The sequence below is a fragment of the Neomonachus schauinslandi genome, chromosome 6, assembly GCF_002201575.2.
Source record: "Neomonachus schauinslandi chromosome 6, ASM220157v2, whole genome shotgun sequence".
Classification (NCBI taxonomy): Eukaryota; Metazoa; Chordata; class Mammalia; order Carnivora; family Phocidae; genus Neomonachus; species Neomonachus schauinslandi.
This window is the reverse complement of record NC_058408.1, coordinates 121,696,472-121,720,489: the sequence shown is the minus strand read 5'-3', so window position 1 is coordinate 121,720,489 and position 24,018 is coordinate 121,696,472. Positions and strand designations below refer to the sequence as shown.

Sequence of the window (24,018 nt, the reverse complement as noted above, 5' to 3'; positions counted from 1 at the left end):
ATCTTTCAGAGCAGACCAGGCCATCTACTCATCTTCCTGTAAACTCCTAGCTAAGAAGGAGTACAAACATCATCAAAGATAGGAAAAGATGAGGAAAATAAACTTTCCTAAATGCCTCACAAGTAAAATATCATACATGGAATGAATACTTTGGCAAACCTCTGAGGTTGGAAGGGGGTGGGATCACCACGAGGTTCCCTAAATGTCTTCTAAAACAGGAGCACCCATTCAGCCTCACCACAGAGGCTTGGGTTTGTGGACTGGGGCAGGCAAATTTAAAGCCAGAAGGGAATGGTTCAGGACAACAGAGGGTAAAGCCACCTGCTGTCTTTCCCCTTCTCAATTTCTTAGATAAGGGAAATTTACAGGGGCATCAACGTATAGCCTCTAGGTCTCAGTTTTCTCATCTTTGAAATGGGAATCATGATCGTACCTCACCAGGTTGTTTTCGGAAGTGTTTGGGCCATTAATGGAAGACTGGCATGTTTCCATGTGAACTCTGAGCAGGTTGTCATACACACTGGGAGTGTGTTATATTTACCTGTTTACAGGCACATGAGTGTTGGTACGGGGGAAATAGGTCATAAATACACATAAGACATGTGGCTTCTTCATTCTGTTAAAGGTCCAATTACTCACTGGTGTGTTCTTTCTCTCAGGGTGACTTCCTTTTTGTCTACGGTTACAGATATAAATAATACAAGGAGATTATATTCTCTGACAGCTGATGGGTCATATCTAATTACTCTGTAATTTCTTCACCTAAAGGGACCCAACATGCTAGCCCCGTGGTGTCTAGAGGAACAATCACAAACTGGAACTCCGTCCAGCCACTCTGAGTGAGTGTTAGAGTTGTTGACCACTAATCCTGGGCACCAAAGAGAACTCCCAAAATCTTTATCAATGAAGAGGATTTGAGGTCTTTACAAGTTGACCCTGAAACTGAATGAGACCAAGGGACTGAGGACGGAAGGTAGGGGAGAAAAGATTAAAGTTGCAGGAGTCATGGGTGGCATAGCTAGGACTTGAACCCATGTTTTTACCTGAGGATTCCATTGTTTAAAATAACACAGATTCTGATTCATGAGGTCAGGTGAGGCCCAAGATTTCTGCTGGTTCTGGAACCACACCTTCAGGTGAGGTTGGTGTTGGTAAAGCCCTCCCAATAGTTTATGGCACGTCCTTCCCGATTCAGTCATCATCATCATTCCTGGTGTGTGTGATACTTGAACTGACTGAGCTGCAGGTGGCTCTCAGAAACTGGGAAAGTGCATTTGGGTTTTGCAGTCAGTTTTCTGTGAACTTGACTGGCTCAGATCAGTGCTCCAGGGTTCAAAGACAGATTCAAGCAGAGTAGGTGAACTAAAACCTCTTCAGAGCTGAAGGTCAGACCTCAAGGAATGGTGGAATGAACACACAGGAGAACGGGGAACAAACACTGGGCCTCCTGCATGTGGCAGCAAGCGAAGTGCGCTGCAGGAGGATGGGGTCTTTGCTCTGTGCAGCGGATAGCTTTCCTTCTCCAGGACCGGGTATGGACCTGGCAGGGAAGCCCTTGGCCCTTGAAAGGTGAGTCAGCTCTCCTCCGGCAAAGGTGGGAGACAAAGAAGCCATGGGAATTTCTGAGAGAACCTCGAGTCTTGCTACTCAACAGGAGGGCCTTGCCCAGCAGCGACTGCATGGTAGGGAACCTCATAAACATTCAGAATCTCACCCCACCCCAGACCTAGTAAATCCAAATCTGCATTTCAACAAGTTTCCCAGGGGACCCATATGCACATTATAGTTTGAGAAGCTCAGGTCTGAAGGAGTTTCTAGAAGTGGCCAACACAGAAGCATCCAGATGTAGCAGAGGATGAGCTGGCTGGCTTCACACACCTCACCCAGGGCCATAAACACAGTCATCGTTCATCATCGCAATTATTAATGGTAGTAGCAAAGGCAGCTTACATTTGTATAACGGCTTACAGTCAACAAATCAGATGCCTCTGCATTCCTTTGATTTATAGGACAAGCCTATTATTTACACTTTGTGGATACAGAAAACTAAGGCTTGGAGAGACTGAATAATCAAATCTGAGGTCCCCCCACAGTGGCACTTTGAAATTGCACTTCAAAAATCCATTTTCAAGAAAGAAACCTAAATCAAAGTTATTTTATTATACATTGGCCAGTTCATAAATACATGGTTTCTCATTAATTTGTACTGAGTAGTAGAAAAGATTAATCTTACTATTTTTAAAGCAATATAGGCTTTTTGATTTTAGGTTCAAAGTGATAAAGCTATAAAGATTTTTTTTTGAAAAACAACATCACCGAAACTTGTATCCAAGTAGGCACTAAGCAGTCACCTCTGAGAACTCTAGTTGTGCTAGAAAGGTACTCTCTCTAGGTAGCCCTGGGTCCTTTCTCAGTGCTGGGCACTGTTGTTTGGGCCTCCTACACCTTATGTTGCTGTCTCCAGCCCAAGGCAGAGCGCCTGCAGAGAGGAGAGCTCAGTCACTGTCACCCAATAAACACACAGAAAGATTGATAAGCACAAAGGATGTGACACCGCCCAAGGTCAAAGGGATCCAAGACCTGGGGCCATCTGTGGAGAACTCAGAGGTTCTGGGATGGATGCAGCAGCCATGTCTGCAGACCCTTCCTCAGATAGCTCATGCAATCTCTCCAAGTTCAGATATTCAGGGAAGAAGCAAGGATGGGAAGAAGAACAGGAAGTCCTACAAGTGGAATCCATTGGCAAGGCTGATCTGGGACCCGCTTTTGATAAATGAGGTGGTAAGTCTGTGCTTTGCTGAACATCGCTAATTTGGTCCATCTGTATACCGTTCCCTGCCCGCTTCTGGATCCATTTCCCTTCCTTTCCTTTCATCCATCCCTTTCCTCCTCCCTTCCTCCCATCTTTTCTCTCTTTTCCTTTTGAAAGGAAGAGTTGGCATTAAACATTCCAACTTTCTCATGCCTGAGCTCGAGAAGGAGAAGGGTTTCTCTGTGCATTATTCCACTGCTCAAGCTAGGAAGATTAGAGAGACCTTCCAGGTGAGGTGCTGTCTGTGGCTGATGCAGCTTGGAATGGTAGGGAGGAGTGGGTGTGGATGAGAGAAATGAGCTCTGAAAGCAAGCGCCAGGAAGAATTACCGTCCAGAGCCCCCTCCTGCTGGGGTCTGCCTTGACCCAGGGCCCACCCACAGCTCCAGACAAGCCTCTAGACCAGGGCACCTTTCACAGCTCCATTTCTCACAGTCCTCTCCAGGTTCCTTTGCGCCGCTCCTGCCAAACTTGACCCTTTCCTTGCTAGTCCTGGTCTGGAGAACCATTCTGCAGCTAAGCCTTTGTTCTCAGTATTTCTGGAATGTTTTCTTTGTCCCATCTCTGTCTTTTTTGGTCTGTTTGTTTTTATTTTTGAGTGTACTAATCACCTTATATTCATTAGATTCATTTATTTTACCATTCTAATTCTCTGAGGCAAGTATCTGCACTGTCCCCATTTTATAAGATGATGAAACTTAGGAACAGAGGAGGTAAGTCATCTGCCCTGGGTCACACAGCTTGTATGTGGGATTTAGGTCTGTCTGTCACCAAAGGGCACACTAACCTTAGCCTCATATGTATCACTGTACAATGTAACCACATGTTCACACCTCAGTCTGTCAACTAAATCACCAACTCCTAGGGATTAAGAACAGTGCCTTTTTCATTGTTTTTATCCCTGGCCAGAACAAAGCCATGGCCAGCTTCAGTACATGTTTTTCGTACTGTGCTTTATTACAGTGTAATTCCTAGAAGTAGACTAGAGACAGGGTAATAGCTCCAGTCTAGCTCAAGATTAGTTCAAATTATGCTTCTCTGACCTCTGAATTCGTGACCATGTAGGGCTGGGTTCTTAGTTGCTCTGTGTCCTGCTTTCCTAGCTCTCTGTCCAACTCCATGTTTAGTGGATCATGAATATGAGTGACTAGGGGAATTGTTTCCTCTTCTTCAGTCCACCCCCCTTCGCTGTCCCCAAATTGCCTGTGTCCAGCCCCCTAGTAGGCACTGAGTTGACTAGTGAATGAATATTCATAATTCTCTCTGAATCTGCCTCCCCAGATTAATTAAAAAATTGGGATCAAAAAAGAAAATATGCCACTTAATTGTTCTGGGGAGCAAGATGCAAAATTATATGAAGCTTTGCATATAGAAAACTAACTAAACTATTTGGCTGGAAAGAGTGACAAAGGATATTGAAAATAGAAATCAAGGTTGGGAACTTAGCAAGACCCTGTCTATGGAAAATGTGAATGCTCTCTGGACCTTTTCCAACCGAGTTCCTGGATATATAACACACTTCCAGAAGGTCTAACTTGGGCTTTAAAATCCCACTAGCGGGGTAAAAAAAAATACTGTATATGTTATAGGTTTAGAACACAATCCATTTGTGGGTTTGCAACTGAGATGTTAAAACACTTCAGAAAAGGACAAAGACTGAAGTGCACGGATCTCATCAGACTGGAGCAGAGCAGCTGAAATAAGACATAATCCCACTTGAAGACCCTTGAGGCCTCCAAGCCTTTCTCCCTGGATAACTCTGAAAGGCGTCCAGCGAGTTCCAATTTGGGCAAGGGTTTGTTTATTCTGCTTGGTTCAAATCAGGGCTACGGATCCCTAATGGTTTTCATATCCCTAAAGGTTTTCCACATTTGGGCAAGATCTATGCTTTATGGAAGCCGGAGGAGGCCCTGCTCCCAGCCAGCGGGCCTGGGCCAACACAAGAGCACTCAGATGCCCAGACTCCAGGAAAAGGTTAGCAGCATTTACCCACTGGCACGAGCCTGGAGATTTTCACAGTGGTGCTCTGTTGGTAGTAAAATTGCCTCCATTCTTAACCAACTGTAATTTTTATTGCATTTCATTTTTCTCCCGGTGATGCTAAATTTTCAAGACTATTCTTCTTCCTGTAACCACCGCCCCGTGCCAATGAAACTACATGGGCTTGCACCAGCTTCTGGCTCTTTATTCTGGGTGCACCATTCCTAATCTGGGAATAATCATTCAGGTTTGTGATTGCCACTCTCCTTCCTACAGAGGGTGATTCTGCCTCCAGGCTCTTGATCCCCACATGCTGCTGTTGGTCTGACCTTCCTAATGTTCAACCCACTAAGAGCCTATGATTCTCTAAGACTTTAGGTGCAAATTTTCACCTTGCTCTCAGAACTGTAACCACACCTCCAAATTAACCTTATCTCTCGTATCCACCCACTAGATTGTTGCTGAGAATCATTTCCTCATTGCTTCCCAGGCACTGCACTCATTCTGACCTTGGCACCTCATCTCACCTGCTTCTCCTGCCTAGAACAACTCCTATGTCTCCCAGGGAGACCCCCCTCCACACTGACCAGAAACCAGTTCAGAGACAACCTGTTTGTTTGCAGCCCTTCTCCTCTTTGTCCAAACTTGCGGCGCAGCCTCCTAAACCCATGACCTGAAATCCTTCCAGAGCCTGTGCAAATCTCAGAATACAATCTGGGGTCCCAAATGGGGTCCCAAATGTAGATGGCTGCAGGGTCAGGCAGGTGCCAGGTGTAGCAGTGAGGAGTATGGAGCTGCTCATATGTCTTATGGGGGGTGATGGTTAGGGTGGGTCAGGGGCCAACCCATGGGGCCAAAAGTGAATGGTGGCCCAGGAATGCCAGAGAAGCCAGAACTCTACATTTTAATGCAAAATTCCCCAAATTTTAAACTATTGCAGCTGTCAAAGAAAAACACATATGGCCTGGATTTGGGCCATGAGGGAGGTTTTGCTTCCCTGGTATAAAAAGTAAGATAGGACTCATTGTACTCATTGAGCTTGGCACAGGGTGGGGAGCGTTAAGTCTCTGTTCCTGGAAGGGGACTGTCTTCAACCTCCCTCTCTAGGTCATACCAGGCTCTCTTCTAAACTTCTTGGAATACAGGTCTCAGAAAGTAGAGGGAGCTGGACTACTAGGCCATTCCCCACTCCTCAGAACCACCACACACCAGCACATTAGTTTGTATTATCTAGGTCTCTTTTTCAGAATAATCATTTATTTTCAGATTCAATAGCCATGCTGATTTTACATGTAAATATTTTAATTTGGGGTACAAAAGAAGGGGTAGTGCAGGTGGGGGCATCTCTAGTTTATTTTTATCAGAATCATTCTGTTGAAACACCATGTGTTCATTTCTGCTTAAACCCTCTGATGGCTTCCCTCTGCTTCTAGCGATAGAGACAAGGGCCCTAAACGAGAACTGGTATTATCTGGCAATTTGTTTTGCCTCTCTTTGCCTTAGTTTCTTCATATGTAAAAATGTTAGCTTTAAATAATACTTTAAAAACACTGTCATAACACCTTGCCCACAGTGAGCACCCAAGACCTGTTAGCCTTTGTCGTTCTGACTTCTCCAGACCACTTTACATCCAAATCTCAAACCTGCCATACTCTCTTCTGCCACCAGGCCTTTACACATACAGTTGCTTCTGTCTAGACATGCTTCCAACACCTTTTCTCTTAGTTTACATGTGTTGGACCTTTAGCCCTCAGCTGAAACATTATTGCCTCGGCAAGGTGTTATCTGCTCAGGTCAAATCTCCCTTTAAGAGGGTCTCACACAGCCAGGTCCCGATCCCTTGTAGCATGTATCAGGTTATAATCTGTCATTTGTTTTTGTAAATACTTGATTCCCTACAGGTCTTTAAGCTCCATTTGGGTAGGAACAATGTCTACTCTATTCGTGGTACCTGCCAGCATAGGTATTTAATATTTATTTGTAAAGTAAAGGAATTTTCACCACCAGCAGCCTCTTCTTGGTGTGCTGGGGTATGATAACCATAGGGCAGAGGGCCTTCCCAAAAGATAAGAAGGAAATGAGGACTTCTCTCCTGACTTGAGGGCTGAACAGTGATGGTGTCCTCATCTCTCTGCTCAGGAAAGAGATCCTGGACCCTCCAAAGCAGGGCTAATGAAGAGGTTGGGGTGACTCCCTTCCTTCTTTCCCTCTTCTCTTTTCTCAATAACACTGTGAGCTCACTTTGCAGAGATCAGACCCTCAGGACCACTTGCCAACTGGCCTAGGGGTATGAGGGCACATGGGAATGACAGAAACAGACCAGCAAGAAATCATTTCATGGCTGTCCACCTCACTGTGGGCCACCTGATACCTCCCAACTGGGCAGGACTCTGTCTTTTGCCACCTACCTTCCATTGCACATTGAGCAGGGCTGGGACCAGCCCAAATGATTTTTGTAAATGATGCATGAAGAACATTCTTGCTGGTAAATTAACTTTTGATGTTGGTGATGCTCAGAGGATGGGGAGATGGCTTCAAATGTTCCCTCCTGGTGTTAGTATAGGTACATGTGTTTTAGCTTAGAGTTGTGTGCATGTGTTCATTTGTTCATTCATTCACTCAACAAATATTTTCTGGGCCCCTTCTGTGTGTTGGGTGCTGTGTGGCTTTTTTGGTAGAGAGCAATATATTTGCTTGGCTCATTAGCTAATAGGAGTCTCCTCTTCTCTCATTTGGTTGATTCTGTGCTGTGACTATTGGGAAGACTTATAGGTAGGTGCCTATATCAAAGAATGCTTGAGATATCCTTGAAGTCCTCAGATGTCTCTAGGTCAAGGAGATGGCAGGTATGCAGGAAAATGATCAGTTTCATAGTCAGAGGGACCTGCATTCAAATCAGGGGTTCCATGTTGTACTTAGACACATATGTACACAGAAAGAAAGAGCGGGGGAGGGGGGAGGGAGGGATGGAGGGTGGGAGGGAATGGAGGGAGAGAGAGAGACAGAAAGAGAGAGAGAGACTGGGAGAGAACCTGAATGGTTTCCTAGTGGTTAAGAACTTGGATTTGGGAATCAGACAGGCTTGGGATCACATGCTGGGTTTGCCCGTACTAGCTGATCACCCCAGTTAAAGGTTTTGGTTCTAAACTTGGTAGTTTATAAGTGCAGCTCTTGTGAGTTGCCAAGGTCTCTGAAACTTTGTGTATTCTCAGTTCCCTTCTATGTTCCTCATAATTCACAGAAATATCTGTTTGAAATGGATTTTAGATAAGTCTGCTTATTAATGTAAAAATGTAACTCTGGATATACACAGGTAAAATACACAGCAATGCTACCAAGGGTGTTTCTGGTGACTGTGAAATTCACAGGGACAGCCTCAGAGGGGTGGAAGCATACATTTGTTCAGACCTTCATAGAATCACTTGTGGGATTAATATTATAGGAATCATGCCTTTAAAAGTTTGTGGTCATGATGAAATACAGAGTTAAAAGTCTTTAAGTACCAAATATGTATTTCTAGTTGACAAAGTATTTTAGACTTTCTTGAAGATGGTAAAATATCTTCTTTTAGAATTCAGTTCATTGAAGACAAAATACTCTTAAACTGCCCTCTTAACTACTTTAACTGTATTACTAATTTATGATTCCTTGGTTTTAAGACCCAATTCCAACAGAAGTTTAAATAAGACTCAGACTAACTTGAGATATTCCTTTTTTCCCCCTTTAAATATTTGCTACTGACCCACACATTATTATAAACAAATTATAAGCATATTCCATTATGTTCTATAACTGTTCCCATGGACAAGAATTTTTATAGTTCATTTAAAATGACTTTTTGTTCTTTAAAAGAATAAATAACACAAAAACACTCAAAAAGTACATTTACTGCAAAATCTCATTTAATTTTATGCATCTTCATAAAAACATACCAATTTTAACTTGAACAGTAAATTCTGTACCAATTATAGATTTTAGACATGGCTCCTAATCCCAGGTATAAATGTTTTGCATCTTTCCCACTCTGGAGGGGGGAGAGATGATATCAACAAAGAATGAAGTAGAAACAACAGAAGCTTCACCATACAGTGAAGGTGTATGGTGAGGGTTTGTTTTCCTTGGCGAAATAAGGCTTCACATTTCTCCAGGCTCTTAAGTGGTTTTAGAAACCTCAGACTTCCCTCAAGATGGTATAGGAACTTCCCTCTGAGCCTCTACATCCTGTACTTATTTCAACTATAATATTTACACTGAAAACTGCATGTTTATCTGTCCATCTCCCCCAACAGCAAGTGAATTCCTTGAAAGTTAACACTATATCTATTGACTTTTTTATCCTCAGGACCTAGCACAGGGCTTTGAACACAGTAAATACTCAATAAATATTTGTCAAATAGATAAATGAATGAATAAATGGCCTGCTGCATGGGTCCTAATGAAAACCTAACTGAAGACTCTACATAAGGATGGTCCCAGCCGGTAGATACCTCCTTTCAAGTGTCCCTTAAGATGCTACTGCTCTGAGTCTACAGCTGTGGAAACATGGAGGATGTCTCTCTTTCTGTGTGCATCTGTGACTGAGCTAAGAGCAGAGCACTTGAATTAAGAACAGTGGAGGGTTGGCATTCCAAGGTGGCAACAATCATGACCACCATCATCATCCTCTGCATCAGCATCATTACATTTATTGAGCACATATTAGGTGCCAGCTGCTAGGCTAAGTTCTTTATATACATTATCTCATTTAATCCTCCAAACAACTCTATTAAGTTGTGCTCTTATTTTCATTTTATAGATGCCGACACTGAAGCCTCGAGAAGGAAAGTCACCTATTCAAGATAACACGGTGTTGAAATCAAGTCTCAAATCCAAGACAGACTGATGTTCACATTGCATTTCTTTAAATCATGAAGAAACTCAGAGGCTGACAGTCCTATCAGGACAAAGAAGAGCCTGAAATCACACTTGTCTTACTCACCCCTCTCCCCTCTCCCCACCCTACTTCAACAAAGCCTCTGGTCTTCCTCTCTGTCTTCTCATTTGAATGGGAGCCCCAGATGGTCTTCAGTATGGCAGCTGATAACAATGGTACTGGAGATGAGGGCCTTGAATCCATCAGAATCTTCACATAGGCTCCAAAAGCTTCTTTTAAAACATGATCCATGTAGTATGTGCTCATGGAAATCAATATTCGAACACTATAGATGAGGGGAAGTGACAAGTAAAAAACCTCTCGTGGAGGTAACCATTTTTGTTTGTTTCTGTGTCTGTTCTTGGGCAGTTATGTCCTTACACTAAAAACGGTTTACATCTGTATTTCTTTATATATTCCCTTCCCCTGGAAGAAGAATATATTCTATCACCTCAATGAAAGATGAGGAATTGGGCCCATTTTTCCAATTATTGCAAGCTATATATTTTCAGTTTTTTTTTCTAATGGTAACTGCCTCAGCTTTAAAAACTATTCTTAAACTTCTCTCTTTACCTTTCAATTTAAATGTATTTCTTGACTCCCCCTCAGGGTTATCCATCTGCTCTTTATTGTTTTCTAATTAAACTCACCTCGTTCAGGGTAAATACAACAATTTCTTATTCCAGTTTGGTTTTGGGGGGGACATTTAATTACTGACACAGAAAAATCATCTTTTAGGACTTTTTCATTTAAAATACTCAGGAGTTCAGTTTTATTTGTGTCAAACAAGTTATTTTGGGGAAGGCTTGGAGTTTAATTGCTGTTTTGTCTTCAGGTATAAAGTTTCAAATAACTATCGTGTAAATGAATTTCTGGAATATGGACCATTCAGAGATTCTGTACCTATGACTTGACATTTTCAGGACCAGCTCAAATATGGAGATCCCAAGTGGCTATCTGGGGTTACTGTCTTCACCAATCACCTTTCTGAATTCAATGATTAGGACTTTTCTCTTTAATCATGAAGAATTTATTAGTTTCCTATTTTAGAGGTTTTAGCACTTATACTAAATAATTAGTATTTAATGAACCCTTAACTTCCTGATTTCTTGAACTGATGGTGGGGAAGGGGGTGGGAATAGGCATACAATCCAAAAATCCTATTAATTTTTTTTAAAGATTTTATTTATTTGACAGAGAGAGACACAGTGAGAGAGGGAACACAAGCAGGGGGAGTGGGAGAGGGAGAAGCAGGCTTCTCGCTGAGCAGAGAGCCCGATGTGGGACTCGATCCCAGGACCCTGAGATCATGACCTGAGCCAAAGGCAGATGCTTAACGACTGAGCCACCCAGGCAGCAAACCCTATTAATTTTTAACCATGAATAACAAATTGGAAGGATTTTTAAAAATATTTTATTTATGGGGCACAGTTGTTAAGCATCTGCCTTCGGCTTAGGTTATGGTCCCAGGATCCTGGGATTGAGCCCCACATCGGACTCCCTGCTCAGTGAGAAGCCTGCTTCTCCCTCCCCCACTCCCCCTGCTTGTGTTCCCTCTCTCGCTGTGTCTCTCTCTGTCAAATGAATAAAAATCTTAAAAAAAAAAAACTGAATTTATTTATTCATCTGAGAGAGACAGAAAGAGCACAAGCAGGGGGAGAGGCAGAAGGAGAGGGAGAAGCAGACTCCCTGCTGAGCAGGGAGCTCTACATGGGGCTCCATCCCAGGACCCCAAGATCATGACCTGAGCCAAAGGCAGACGTCCAACCATCTGAGCCACCCAGGTGTACCAAACTGGAAGGATCTGAAATGATTTTTTTTAAAAGATAACATTAATGGTCATCTTAGGCTCAGCTCTCTTTATCCATAATATATCCATCCAATCCCCATATTCTATTAATTCTACCCCTTACATACGCCTCTCTGCTGCCTCCCCAGGATTCAGACTTTCTGGTACAGTGAACAGTCTGTGCACTGCATAAAGGTGCTTACCCGAGTGGAAAAGAGGTCTGAAATCCAGCCAGCATGCTGTGCCCTGGATGATATGCATGGGCATGAGGTTGTATCACCCTGCGGAGAGGGAGGAGGGGGGCCTTGTTGTAATTTTTACCCGTGGCTCAATGTGCCAACAACACCCTACCAGGAATGATGCCTTAACAATATCCTCCTAAGTGTCTCTGGATCTCATTGCCCTTTCCCTCCACCCACCTTCCACACTGAGCACACTCACCTGAAGTATCAGAGACTAATTCGGTATGTTTGGGGGGGAACCCCAGGAAACTATACTTTGGATGCTTATGCCAGGGTTAAGGATGACACTCTTTACAGCCCCACCCCTTACTGCAGCCAGATGGGTCTTTCTAAAAACCCAGTTTGAGGGGCAACTGGGTGGCTCAGTCGGTGAAGCAGCTGCCTTCGGCTTGGGTCATGATCCCAGGGCCCTGGGATCAAACCCTGAGTCCAGCTCCTTGGTCAGTGGGGAGCCTGCTTCTCCCTCTCCCTGCCACTCTGCCTACTTGTGCTCTATCTCTATCTCTCTGTCAAATAAATAAATAAAATCCTAAAAAATAAGTAAATAAAAACCCAGTTTGATTAAATCACACCCTTCATTAGTACCCTTCAGCATCTCTCTCGTTATATACAAAGTGAAATCCAAGCTCTTTATCATTAAATACAGTCCCCCGGAGACCTATTTTCTCCTCCCAGCTCCAGCCCCATGCCTTCCTACCTAGCCTTTGTACTTCCCAAGTTTCAGCCAGAACAGCTTGGTAGACCAGCAGTTCCCTGAACACACTGTGTGTTTCTTATGCCTTTGCACCTGTGTGCCCCATTCCCTCTGCCAGTTGCCATCAGCTCTTCCATCTGTCCCCAGTCCATCCCAGGGAGTCTCCCTCATCAGTCAACACTCCAGATCTCTATTCTAACCCATCAGGTCACTCTGTTCACAAGCCTAGCTGGGATCCACTACAGAAAGAACAGGTAATTATGTTACTATGGGGCTGCAAGTGAGGAGTGGATGGGCTGGTATAGTCAGGGCGGCTCTGGACCCCCCGAAGGCAACTGGTGCCTTGGAACGAGGGGAGAGGAGTTCAGACAGGAGTAAGGGAGGCCCCAGACATAGCCCTGCAACCATTCCAGGGCTCTGGTGCTGAGAATGGTTTACTGAAACACTACAAATGGCTTTTGTGCCAGTTCAAAAACTTCCTGAATGTATTTGCATTTTCATTTTGTATGAGTTTGATATGTTTGTACAACCTACAGTGTAAATTAGTATTTCCTTTTTTTGGTTCTAAAATTATCTCATTCCATTAACTATTATCAAATAGCAATGACTACATGTTCCTTGATTCTGTGAACACACCCGCCACTCGATTCCACAAAGGTTTATGCCAGATGGGTCTTTCTAAAAACCCAGTCTGATCAAATCACATCCTTCCTTAGAACCCTTCAGTGTCTTTCATTACGTGGTAAAATCCAAGCTTTTTATCATGAGATATAGCTCCCTGAAAACCTATTCTATGCCTGGTCCTGTGCCAGGCAAGGTGTGTATAGGAGGAGGATGAGCATCAGAGCTTGTGACTAGAAAAAACCCCAAACAACTAAAATGAGGTGGAGACAGACATTGCTACTGGGGAGCTGCAAACGTGTCTCCACCGTAGTGGTGACCATGAGCCTTGGAGAAGCTTGGTCTAGGTTGGCTGCACATACCTACTGGCTTTGTGACCTTGGGCAAGTCACTTAAACTCTCTGAGCTTCAGTTTCCTGGTGTCAATAATTTCCTCCTCACAGAACTGTCAAAAGGATCGTCTTAGTTTCCTAGCGTTGCTGTAACAAATTACCACAACTGGGATGGTTGCTAACAACAGAAATTTATCTTCTCCCAGTTGTAGAGGCTAGACATCAAGAATCAAGGTGTTGGCAGGGCTATGTCTCCTTTAAGACTCTGGTTAGAATCCTCCCTTGCCTCTTCCCAGCTTCCGGTGGTGGCTGGCAGTCTTTGCGGTTTCGTGGCTTGTGGTTGCGCCACTCCTGTCTCTGCCTCCATCATCACATGGTACTCACCACAGTGTGGGTCTGCTTCTATGTCTCTTCTCTTCCTCAAACAGGGAAAGCCAGTTGCTGGGTTTGGGGCTCACTCTCACTGAAAATGACCTCATCTTCACTTGAGTACCTCTGCAAAGATCCTATTTCCAAATCAGGTCACATTCACAGGTACTCAGGGTTAGGACTTCAACATACCTCTTTTGGAGGACACAAGTCAACCCACAATAAGTACTAAATGAAATAATGCAGAAAAAGGGCTTGCTGCATTGCCTGGAACATGGTATGCACTCAACCGGCTGCCTAGATTCAAGTACTCACACTACTCCTGACCTACCTACATACCCACGTGCAAGATTCTTAATGTCTCTGGGCCTCAGTTTCCTTAGCAAACAGTACCTTCTTCATTGGACCACTGAATGGCTTTCAATGAAATTACACAGGCAAAGCACTCAGAGCAATACCTGGAACCCAGCAAGAACTAAGAAAATGTTAAGAAGTAGTATTATTGTAATTCTACCCAACTCTAACCTGCTCCTATGCCCAATTTTCTCTTTACAAATGGAAGAGTTTAAAATTTCAGAGATAACAGTAATGGGGATGTCACCTGGAAAAAACTAAAAAAAAAAAAAAAAAAGTTATTCTTCTGCCTGACCCTTCTTCCCCTTCAAAATACAGATAATTGTTCTGGCTAAAGAAGCATCGTGTCTCCAGTTACGTTTGAGGTACATGACTTTACTCTCCCCTGGTACTTTGGAAGCACCCCCTGGTTATAAGCAGGGGTGCAGAGACACAGTCCTCAGTCACACCTGGCCATAGAGTGACACGCTTGGGTCACATGCGATGTTTTACTCTGAGGTTATGCTTGGGTGTGGAGTCACACTCCTTGGTCACATCTGAGCATGTTTAGGTCACACCTAGACATGGAGTCACTTTCCTGGGTCACACTCAGGCATAGTGTCACAGTCCTGGATGACACCTGACTACTGTGGACCCAAGGCATAGGGCTTTGTCTTATACCCACCAAACTTACTGACCCCGTGGAGCTACAGACCCCACCATCAACTGTGCAGCCCAGCACTTCATAGATCTCTTGGCAGGTAGTAAGAGCTACCTCAGTAGACCTAAAACCTAATATTACATTTTCGCTGGAGTGAGAAAAGTTATCGTTCAAGTTGAAGACTTCCAGATGTAATCCCTTACATTCTTCCCAGAGGTGACACAGCATTGGGCCACAGTGAACAAATACTTTCTAGTTGATTAACTGGTACAGAAACATACCCCAAATTACATAAAGCATACTTTTAACCACCAAGAAAGTAATTTCAAGGCCACAAAACTAATAAGTCAGAGGATTTCTTTAAATAAACTTAAATCTGGGAATTAGAAGTATGCATATGCCTTCCCCTACTTGGTAGGCACGTAAAGATTAATTGTTCTGATTATGAGGAAGTCAACTAAGACAGCCTTTATAAACTAAATAATTTATGAAGCACAGTCACATAGTTTGAATGTGTGTGTGTATTCTTATTACAACTTCTTTTTTTATCCTTGAAGGTATTAATTTTAGAAAAATACACAAATAGAATATCCTTATTGCAATAAAGGAAAAATTTATTAGACCTTTCTATCAGAAACAAAATATTGTCTACTTTCAATAAGAATATTAAATATGTAGGGCACTTTTCATTTTCATATTAATATTCTATTCACACTCTATATATGACCAATAACTTTAATATAGTTATTCTTTACATATATATACACACACTCAAACTGGTTAAAATGAACAGTGGAGTTTTCTTTTCTACTACATAATTTAAATATGGATAACTAAGCTTTGTCCTGGTTATATGTAAATACTTAATCCTTTAATTTGTAAACTTACTTAATAACAGTTTGAGGAGGAAAAATTGAGTTTAATGTACCAAATTTATTATATTGGCTGGTACAATATGCACATTTGAAAACACTTAGCTGCCTTCTAACGAAAAATCCTTCCCCTTACCACTATTTTTTTCTAATTTTACTGTCAGTGTTTTATATAAATATCAGTGATCTCACTTTTTTCTCTCCCTTCTTACTTTATCTTGTTTTTGTAATTTTTAGTAGAGAGTACACTGGGGGGGGGGGGGGGGGGAGAAACAAAAACAGGTAATGGGTTTAGAAAACCTCCTGATTATTGACGCCAATAATTTCTTTTGACTGTCACTGCTATAGGGAGTTGATCCTGAAATTCTAGCAAGGTTAATGGGGAGGGGAAGAAAGGGACCCAGACTGGAAGTAGATGGTGTAAATGCTCCATTTCCCATTTTGAGACAGCACACCTTTGTAATCCAGGGCACACCCTTGCTAATCAATGCTTCACATCAGAAAATGTTTGTTATTTGGCAAACTTTCGACTTCGTAGACAGACCATCCTTGGTGGTCCTGAAGGCAGAAAACTGGGAATGTTTGTGTCCTGATTGCTGGCTGTCTTTCTAGAGTCACCTGTACCATCAGAGGTGTGGAAGCTCAGTGAGATACTGAAGAGTCAGCACAACCCTGTAGTCTGGGGTAAAGTTGCAAGGCTGCAGAGCTCTGGCCAAGCAAGCCTTGAGTCCCCAGTTCCTGACTTGTGAATGCCTTGTGACTTGTGAACAATTGACTGGACATTTTCTCTTCCTATTCTCACCTACTGCAGGCTGCTCCAACCCTCATCTTGTAATCACAACCCCACTTCCACAAGACGAGCTGACTTGTGCCCCCTCCTGAGGTTCACATGAAAAGCTATCTGTTTTCACATTTCTTTTCCACAACCTCGATTCTAACATCTTAATAGACCTGGGACCAAAGACCTATGTAGCATCTTCTTCCTCTTTTAAAAAATTTTTATTCTTTTTTTGGGGGGGGGGAGGGAGGTTTAAATACATATAAAATGTAGCATCTTAACCACTTTTAAGTGTATATTTCAGTGGCATTAGATATATTCACACTGTTGTATAGATCTCTTCATCTTGTAAAACGGAAACTCTATACTCATTAACAATGACTCCCCATTCCCCGTACCCCATCAGCCCTTGGTCTCTATGATGCTGACTGTTCTAAGTGCCTCATACGAATGGAATCAAACAGTACTTGTCTTTCCCCCTCCTTTTTCTCTACCTTTCCCAAATCCCTTTAATTTACTTCAAACATGACCTCTCTCATGGGAGAAGTCATTCTGTTTGAATCTCTTCCTTACCCTTTTCCTCTGGGGGAAAAAAATTAAACCCTGCCCGGCCTCTCTTCCCTTCTTCATTCCATTTATAAGCCTCCATTAAAAAAAGGGAGTGGGGGAACCACGGGGATAATAATTTCTGATTCTTTTATATAAGTATGAGTTTTGAAATGTGATTAACCATACAAGAGAACTAGATGCCAACATCCAAAATCTCTAAAATGGCCCGAAGTTCTTTTGAAAATCTTCATAAAAGTTTCAATTTAACTCTTTCATCTTGATTAAACTTATTTCCCTTAAGCAGGAAGTGTCTTTTAACTCACTTGCATTGCTTTTTCTTTGGAGGCTCTCAGTACTCCAATAATAGTGTTTGAAGAGAATACCCTGGGAAGCGTATAACTTTCAACCGTGTTGTGGGTTAAAGAGGTTTCTGAGGATGAGAGTCAACCAAATCACAACGTTTAATACTGTGTCTCTAGGAAAGTATTCTCAGTTCCACACAGCCCCTAAGAAATGAACTTCTGGAATACAAGTTATTTATAAAATGGGGACTGAGTCTGTGTTATATACTTCCCAGAGATTTTCATTAGCAATACAGAACTGAAAGCTTTCGGCCAACTCAATGCCACAGGACACACAGTGAAGCCGGCAACCAGGTCACAGCACCAGCATGTCCTCCAGACCCCCTGCTGGAATATATGGCCAATGAAGTTCAAGACCCAACTAGTCAATAGGCTGAACCTATAGATTCTATAAACATTCTATAATTCTGAACACCTGTATGGTTTTTTGGATGTATTTTCTTCCACTGCATGTTAAAGAAACATATGGTTCACTACAGCACATATAGACTTTGAAGACCCCACGGGAGAGGGCACTGAAGTTGGAGAAGTTTTCCAAGAGAACAAGTCAGAGTTACAGAAGCAGAAGCCAGTCAGCTAATTGTACTGTTCAGCAGAAGCTACTTACAGAGGGATACCAAAAACCATTAAAGGGCTACAAAACAAAAAGTTAAAGAAACTCGCAACTCTTGCATAAATTGCCAATTTAAAGAACACATTAGCTGATGGTCCAATGAATCTCTGAGCTGGGAATGATAAAGAAGTCTGATCTGGGGGCGCCTGGGTGGTGCAGTAAGTTAAGCGTCTGGCTCTTGGTTTCAGGTCAGGTTGTGATCTCAGGGTCGTGAGATTGAGCCTAGTGTTGGGCTCCATGCTCAGTGTGGAGTCTGCTTGGAACTCTCTCTCCCTCTCCCTCGGCCCCTTCCTCCCCATCTCTCTAAAATAAATAAATAAATCTTAAAAAAAAAAAAAAGTTCTGATCTGAACAGAGAAGTACAAATAGCAATTGAGATCAAGCTACTATCAGGGCAATAGACATGCTACAAGCAGCCTCATTTTTTCTTCCCAAAGGTCTGTGTGGGACTGGAGGCAGCGGCTTTGGTCAGGGATCCTAGAGATCCATCCCTTTGCAATTAATGGAGAAGAAAGAAAGTGGCTTCTATTGACTTTTGTTCGTCTGCCGTCTCGTGTTTTGGTCCAAGCCATTTGTCACAAAGAACATTAACTCCCTCTCTAAACTCTTTGAACTCTTCGAGCCATTTTCACATAATTTAGCACTTAACTCTCTCCAGTCTCATATTATTCTTTGAATACTTGGTACACACAAATCTGGCCTCCTCGTTAGAATCATGAACAACTTAAGGGCAAGTAAACTGACTTTCATTTCATTAGAATCTCCCATATACCAGGGCGCCTGGGTGGCTCAGTCAGTTAAGCATCTGCCTTTGGCTCAGGTCATGATCCCAGGGTCTTGGGATCGAGCCCCACATTGGGCTCCCTGCTCAGTGGAGAGACTGTTTCTCCTTCTCCTTCTACCCCTCCTCCCTGCTCATTCTCTCTCTCTCTCTCAAATAAATAAATAAAATCTTAAAAAAAAAGACTCTCCCATATACCTACACACAGCCGGGCACAGATGGGGTATCTGACAAACACAAGTTGATTAAATCACAGGATGAGGCCCTCACATAGAGTCACAAGACTTAGAGCAACAATAACTCCGCATACCAATCTCAGCCCAACTTCCCAGGAAGAGCATGGATGGAGAATGGAAGCTTGGCCGTCACCAGGAGCCAAAACGGGGTAGAGAAATCCTGAGTCCTGTGGACAGGGGAAACTGCTTACCACCTAGAGACTCCAAGCTCTGTGACAGCAGGAACTGTGTTTTGTTCCCTACCCAGCACCAAGCACCTAGTAGGGGCTCAGAAAACATATGTTGAATAAATGAAAAACATATGAAACCCTTTGGTCTCTTGGATTAGTGTCCCCACACCTTGTGTTTTCCTTCATTCATCATTTATCACCAAGCCGCAAAAGTTAAAATGACTCCAGAAAACAAACCAACATGGTACCCACATGGTACACAGGGAGGTGTGTACTTCCTCTTGGGCCTGCCCAGGATGTGTGTGGTGGGGAGGGGGAGGAAGGTCACTGGCCTGCTAGCCACAGGTCTGGGGCTTGCTGTGAAGGGACAATAGCTGCTCTCCTTGAGAGAAATAGCTGGATGTCAGATCAAGCTCTTGGCAGCCCCCAGGCAGTGGAACATTGCTCTGCATGGTCCCTGTCTGGCTGGCAGCTTCCTGCCAGGGAAGGCTGCCAAGCGGGTTGTGACAGCTGTGCAGTGCACAAATCTCCAAGGTTCTTTGGTGCACTGCCATTTCTGACCTGCCTGTCTGCTACTCGTGGGAAGTAGCTGGGAAGTTCTGGTGCTCAGGGACGCCATTTTCCATTGGCTTTCATTTTTTAGCAGGATGCCTGACTATCCTGTTTTTTAAGATGGGAGTCATTGGAAGATGGCCTTTAGCTTTTCTGGTCAACATGAACCTATTGATTCTGTGTGGGAAGAAGAACTACATTTCATTCTGTTCCATATCAGTGTTGGTTTTCACTGTGACCACATGACCACACTTGTTTACAAGCATCTTATCACAGTAATTGACATCTGTCATAGACTACCACTAGGAGAAACCCTATGTCTGAATAATTTTTTTTTTTAAATTAAAGATAGTCTTGTAACCATTTACTTCTTTTGAAAAAGAAATGTCAAAATCTTAATGCTTATTACTTGGAATGTTTACATCTTACAGGATTTTGATAAAGGACTACCTCTTTTATAGTTTGTTAAAATGGCAACTTTTATTTAAAATTGCCAATAAGTAAACTAAATTTTCCATCAGGACATGCATAGATGTTAACTTAGATTCCTTTCTGTACTGAAAGATGAAAGTTAAAAGTGAAATTTCAGATATTACCTTTTAGCATCGTTCGTCCAGTGGATCCTCCAAAAGTACTGAGTAGGCCACTTCTAGCTCCCAAAGATGTGGTCGCTTCTAGGAGAGAACCCGTGATGTATTGAGATACGGACGTCCTCTGCAGGGTGGCACGGTACTCACATAGGGTGTCTCGGACACACTGCTTTAAGCATGGACTAACGCTTATCCTTTCATGGGCTGTCTCGGAGGCTGGGAGCTTTGTGAAGACATGGAGAAGAGATCCAATTGTATTTTCTATTTCTTCTCCCCTTCTCACTGCATTGTAGATCTGTGAATAGCACAGAGTACAGGAAGTATTAATCTAGTTTCTTAGAAAAGCAAATTAGTTTGTTGACAAAATGCCAAGATGACTTATTAAGAAAGAAGGCTCAGTTGCTCTAAGCGCAAACACTCTTGAGCCTTGGACTCATGCATTAACCTGAACATTCTACAGACACCATTTATTTGGAAAAGCTATGTGCAGTTATGAAATCGGCCATTCAAACAACCCTGCTATCAAACAGAGCACTTACAAGTTGTTCCAACCAAAAATATATTCAGCTCAAATTTCTTCTCCTCCTCCTTAGCAGAGCAAAGTGTTTCTGCAGAGTGACAAAGTCAAACCTTCCCTTTTTGTCCTTTTGGACTCTCCTGAGTGCCTGACTGTCCCAGGTCTGTCTGCCTCCAAGGAACACTTGAGCTTGACATTCATGAGGAATCTTTTCTCTATGCTCAAACTTCAGTGAGGATGAGAAGGTCAGGGGAAGGGGAAGTTCTATATTTCTCTCTTGGGTATAATCCTTCAATCCATCAGCTTGGTTCAAAGTCTCTGAATCCTTTTTTCCTCTTCATCCTGTTTCACCTCCCACATCCAATGAGTTGACAGATCCTGCCCACTCTTCCCGCTCTGTCTCTGTCACCATCCTGATCTCCTCTCCCCTATCACCTGAATTCACCAAGAATTATCTCAAGGAGATTGCACAATTAGGACAGGCTTCCAGCCATAATTCCAATACTGTTGTTCAACATGCATTTATATAGATCCTGCTTGGTGGGAGGCAGTGCCCTGAAAGATGGGGGCATGCACAAGGAACAGCACACACCTCCTGTGCTGAAAAATGGCACAATCTAATTTAGAAGATGGGGCCTGAAAATTATGAGGTTTGACAGTACTGTGGGAGGTTCTGGGTTTTGTGAAGGTCTCTGGGAAGCCTGAGACTTCTGAATAGTATATAAACAACAGGGAAGAAATACAACATGGGTGAGTTAGTATAGTTTTCTGATAGTGGAATAAAAGTTGACTATATTGTGTTGTCTCCACCTTGAGCACCTTTCCTTGTCATTCATTCATCAAATCAGAAGGAGCTATTTTGTATTTATATACCAGTTATGTGTCAGGTCCAGGTAAATAAGACAGCTTTGCCCCTCAGAGAGTTCAAAGTCTAACAAGGGAGACAGATAAGCAAAGAGTTCATAGTAGGGTGAAAATGGAGGTCAATCCCTCTAGTGACATCAATGAGTATCCAAGGAAGAGAAGACCCTCACATGTCCTGCAGGCTGTGCATGTGCCCCTGTGATGCTGCACACTGCAAATCTCACATTAATCAGGACCCACCGGCACTCAAGAGGACACCCACTGAGCTGTGCTAGGTCCTTAGGAGACCCTAGAATGTTCCTAGAACACCCCTGATATTCAAACTGCACTGACTCTAACTAGATTTCTATTCCGCCTTCCGCAGCCTACTTGTAGATACTTGCCACTTGAAGGAAGAGTCTGAATTCTTGAGCTTTAATTCTCTTGTCATTAAATTTCTGGTGGCCAGTGTGGCCATGGAGATGTTGTGCTGGGACAGAAAGAGCCCAGGACCTGGGGTCAGGTATGTGGAGAGGTACGGCTGGCTCTGCCTTGACCAGCTAAAGAGAGGGTCATAAACATGAACAAGCTGACTTGAATGTTTAGAGAAAGCTTGCTTTTCTGTAAAGTGGAGATACTAACGCCCCTTCTTAGGGACATTGTGGGATTCACCACGATCATATATGTAAAGTGCTCAACCTATTGTCTACAAATGGCACCCATTACTATGGGGCAAGAAGAGAGTGGACTCTTCCATCCTCAACGAAGAGCAGGTGGTTGTATAACAACAGAGCACAGTCTATGAAATTCACCGTGATGGGGTTGTACCCTTGCTCTTATGTGCTGCTGGATAATATCATCCTAACCTTATTTGGGTGTATTGTGAGGGCAAACTGGGGTTGAGAGTTGCAGAGCTCAGGACATGCCTTTCTTCTCTCAGTTCCAAATCATACAGGCAATCTCCAACACACTAAGTCTCAGATGAATCCTTCAGAAGTTCAAATGCTCTAGAAGTTCAGAGAAAAGAACCCACTGTGAGGTTTGATGGCTAAGGAAAGCTTCTGAGGAAAGCAGATTTGAGCTGTGCCTTGGAAAACAGGCACGGTTCTAATCAGAGCACCTGGGGGAGGCAACTCACATGGTAAGCAAGGGTGAAGAGGCTGAAAAAGAGAAAATGCCCTAAGGACAGTGAGCAGAGCAGGGTATTTAGAGCAGAGAATGAGTATAGGGCAGAGAATAAGTGGGAAATCAAAAAGGTCAGCTGGCCTGATAAAGGAGAGCCTTGAATGTCAGGCAAAGAGGTTTAATCCATCAGAGGTGGGGAAACCTTCACTTCTTTGGTTTATTTGTTTTTATTAGAGGAATGATGCTAAAAGGGTTTTATTTTACAAAGATTAATATGCTGATGGTTCTTAGTTACTAATGGGCTTACCTATTACCTACTTTCTTTATATGCCAAGCTGCTCCGTTGGCTCATCATGCCTCATTCGTTACCTTATGCATTCCAGTTTCCACATCGCTCCTTCAGAGATTCCCAGTGGTTCATTCAGTCCCTTATCCAGCTTTCCCTAAATGTTTTCCTCAGATCATTAGATCCAGAAAGACTGTAGGAAATAAGGACTCCTTGATCACTGAAACACTCAGTACTTAATTCTCCTTTTGAAGATTTACATTGCATATTAGGATATTAAAGACAATGAAAAGGGTCAGAGTAAAGAAATCCATCTTATTTTGTTTAACTGAGTGTTTGGAGTATTTATGATGTTACTTGACCATGGATTTCTTTTTCTTTCTTCCTTTCTTTTTTTAAGAACATAGCATGTGAACGTAGTCTTGTATCAAATAATTATTCTCTTTTCCTTGACCTCTGTGAAATCTCTGAAATACACAATCATCCATCTTTCCTGAAGTCTTGTCTCTTTTATTATTTTACTGCTACATCTCTGCCTTATTCTGTGGCTCCCCTTCCTCCGTGGGCCTTCAGGACAGCTGTAATGCAATAGAGATGTGCCACCCAGTGACTGATGTAGGGGGGGTAACATATTGGCTGGCCATGGGTCAGATTTATCAAAAGACCATTTAATCTGACACATAGTGTTTTAATTTTTTTTTTTTCTTTTTTTTTTTTTTTTTTTATTTATTTTTTTTTTTTAATATTATTTTTTTTTTTATTCTTATGTTAATCCCCATACATTACATCATTAGTTTTAGATGAAGTGTTCCATGATTCATTGTTTGTGCATAACACCCAGTGCTCCATGCAGAACGTGCCCTCCTCAGTACCCACCACCAGGCGGACTTATTCTTTCACCCCCCTCCCCTCTAGAACCCTGTTTGTTTTTCAGAGTCCATCGTCTCTCATGGTTCGTCTACCCCTCTGATTTCCCCCGCTTCATTCTTCCCCTCCCGCT

The 24,018-nt window shown here is 42.8% G+C and overlaps 1 protein-coding gene across 1 annotated transcript in view; it reads right to left on the bottom strand.

The window, feature by feature from the left end:
• Positions 1–24,018, bottom strand: part of PLCE1 (phospholipase C epsilon 1) — a 272,899-nt gene that overhangs the window by 138,450 nt on the left and 110,431 nt on the right. Inside the window, exon 2 of the mRNA XM_044916220.1 lies at positions 20,254–20,542. Within this exon, the coding sequence (XP_044772155.1) occupies positions 20,254–20,542 (289 nt within the window). The remainder of the gene's footprint in view (positions 1–20,253; positions 20,543–24,018) is intronic.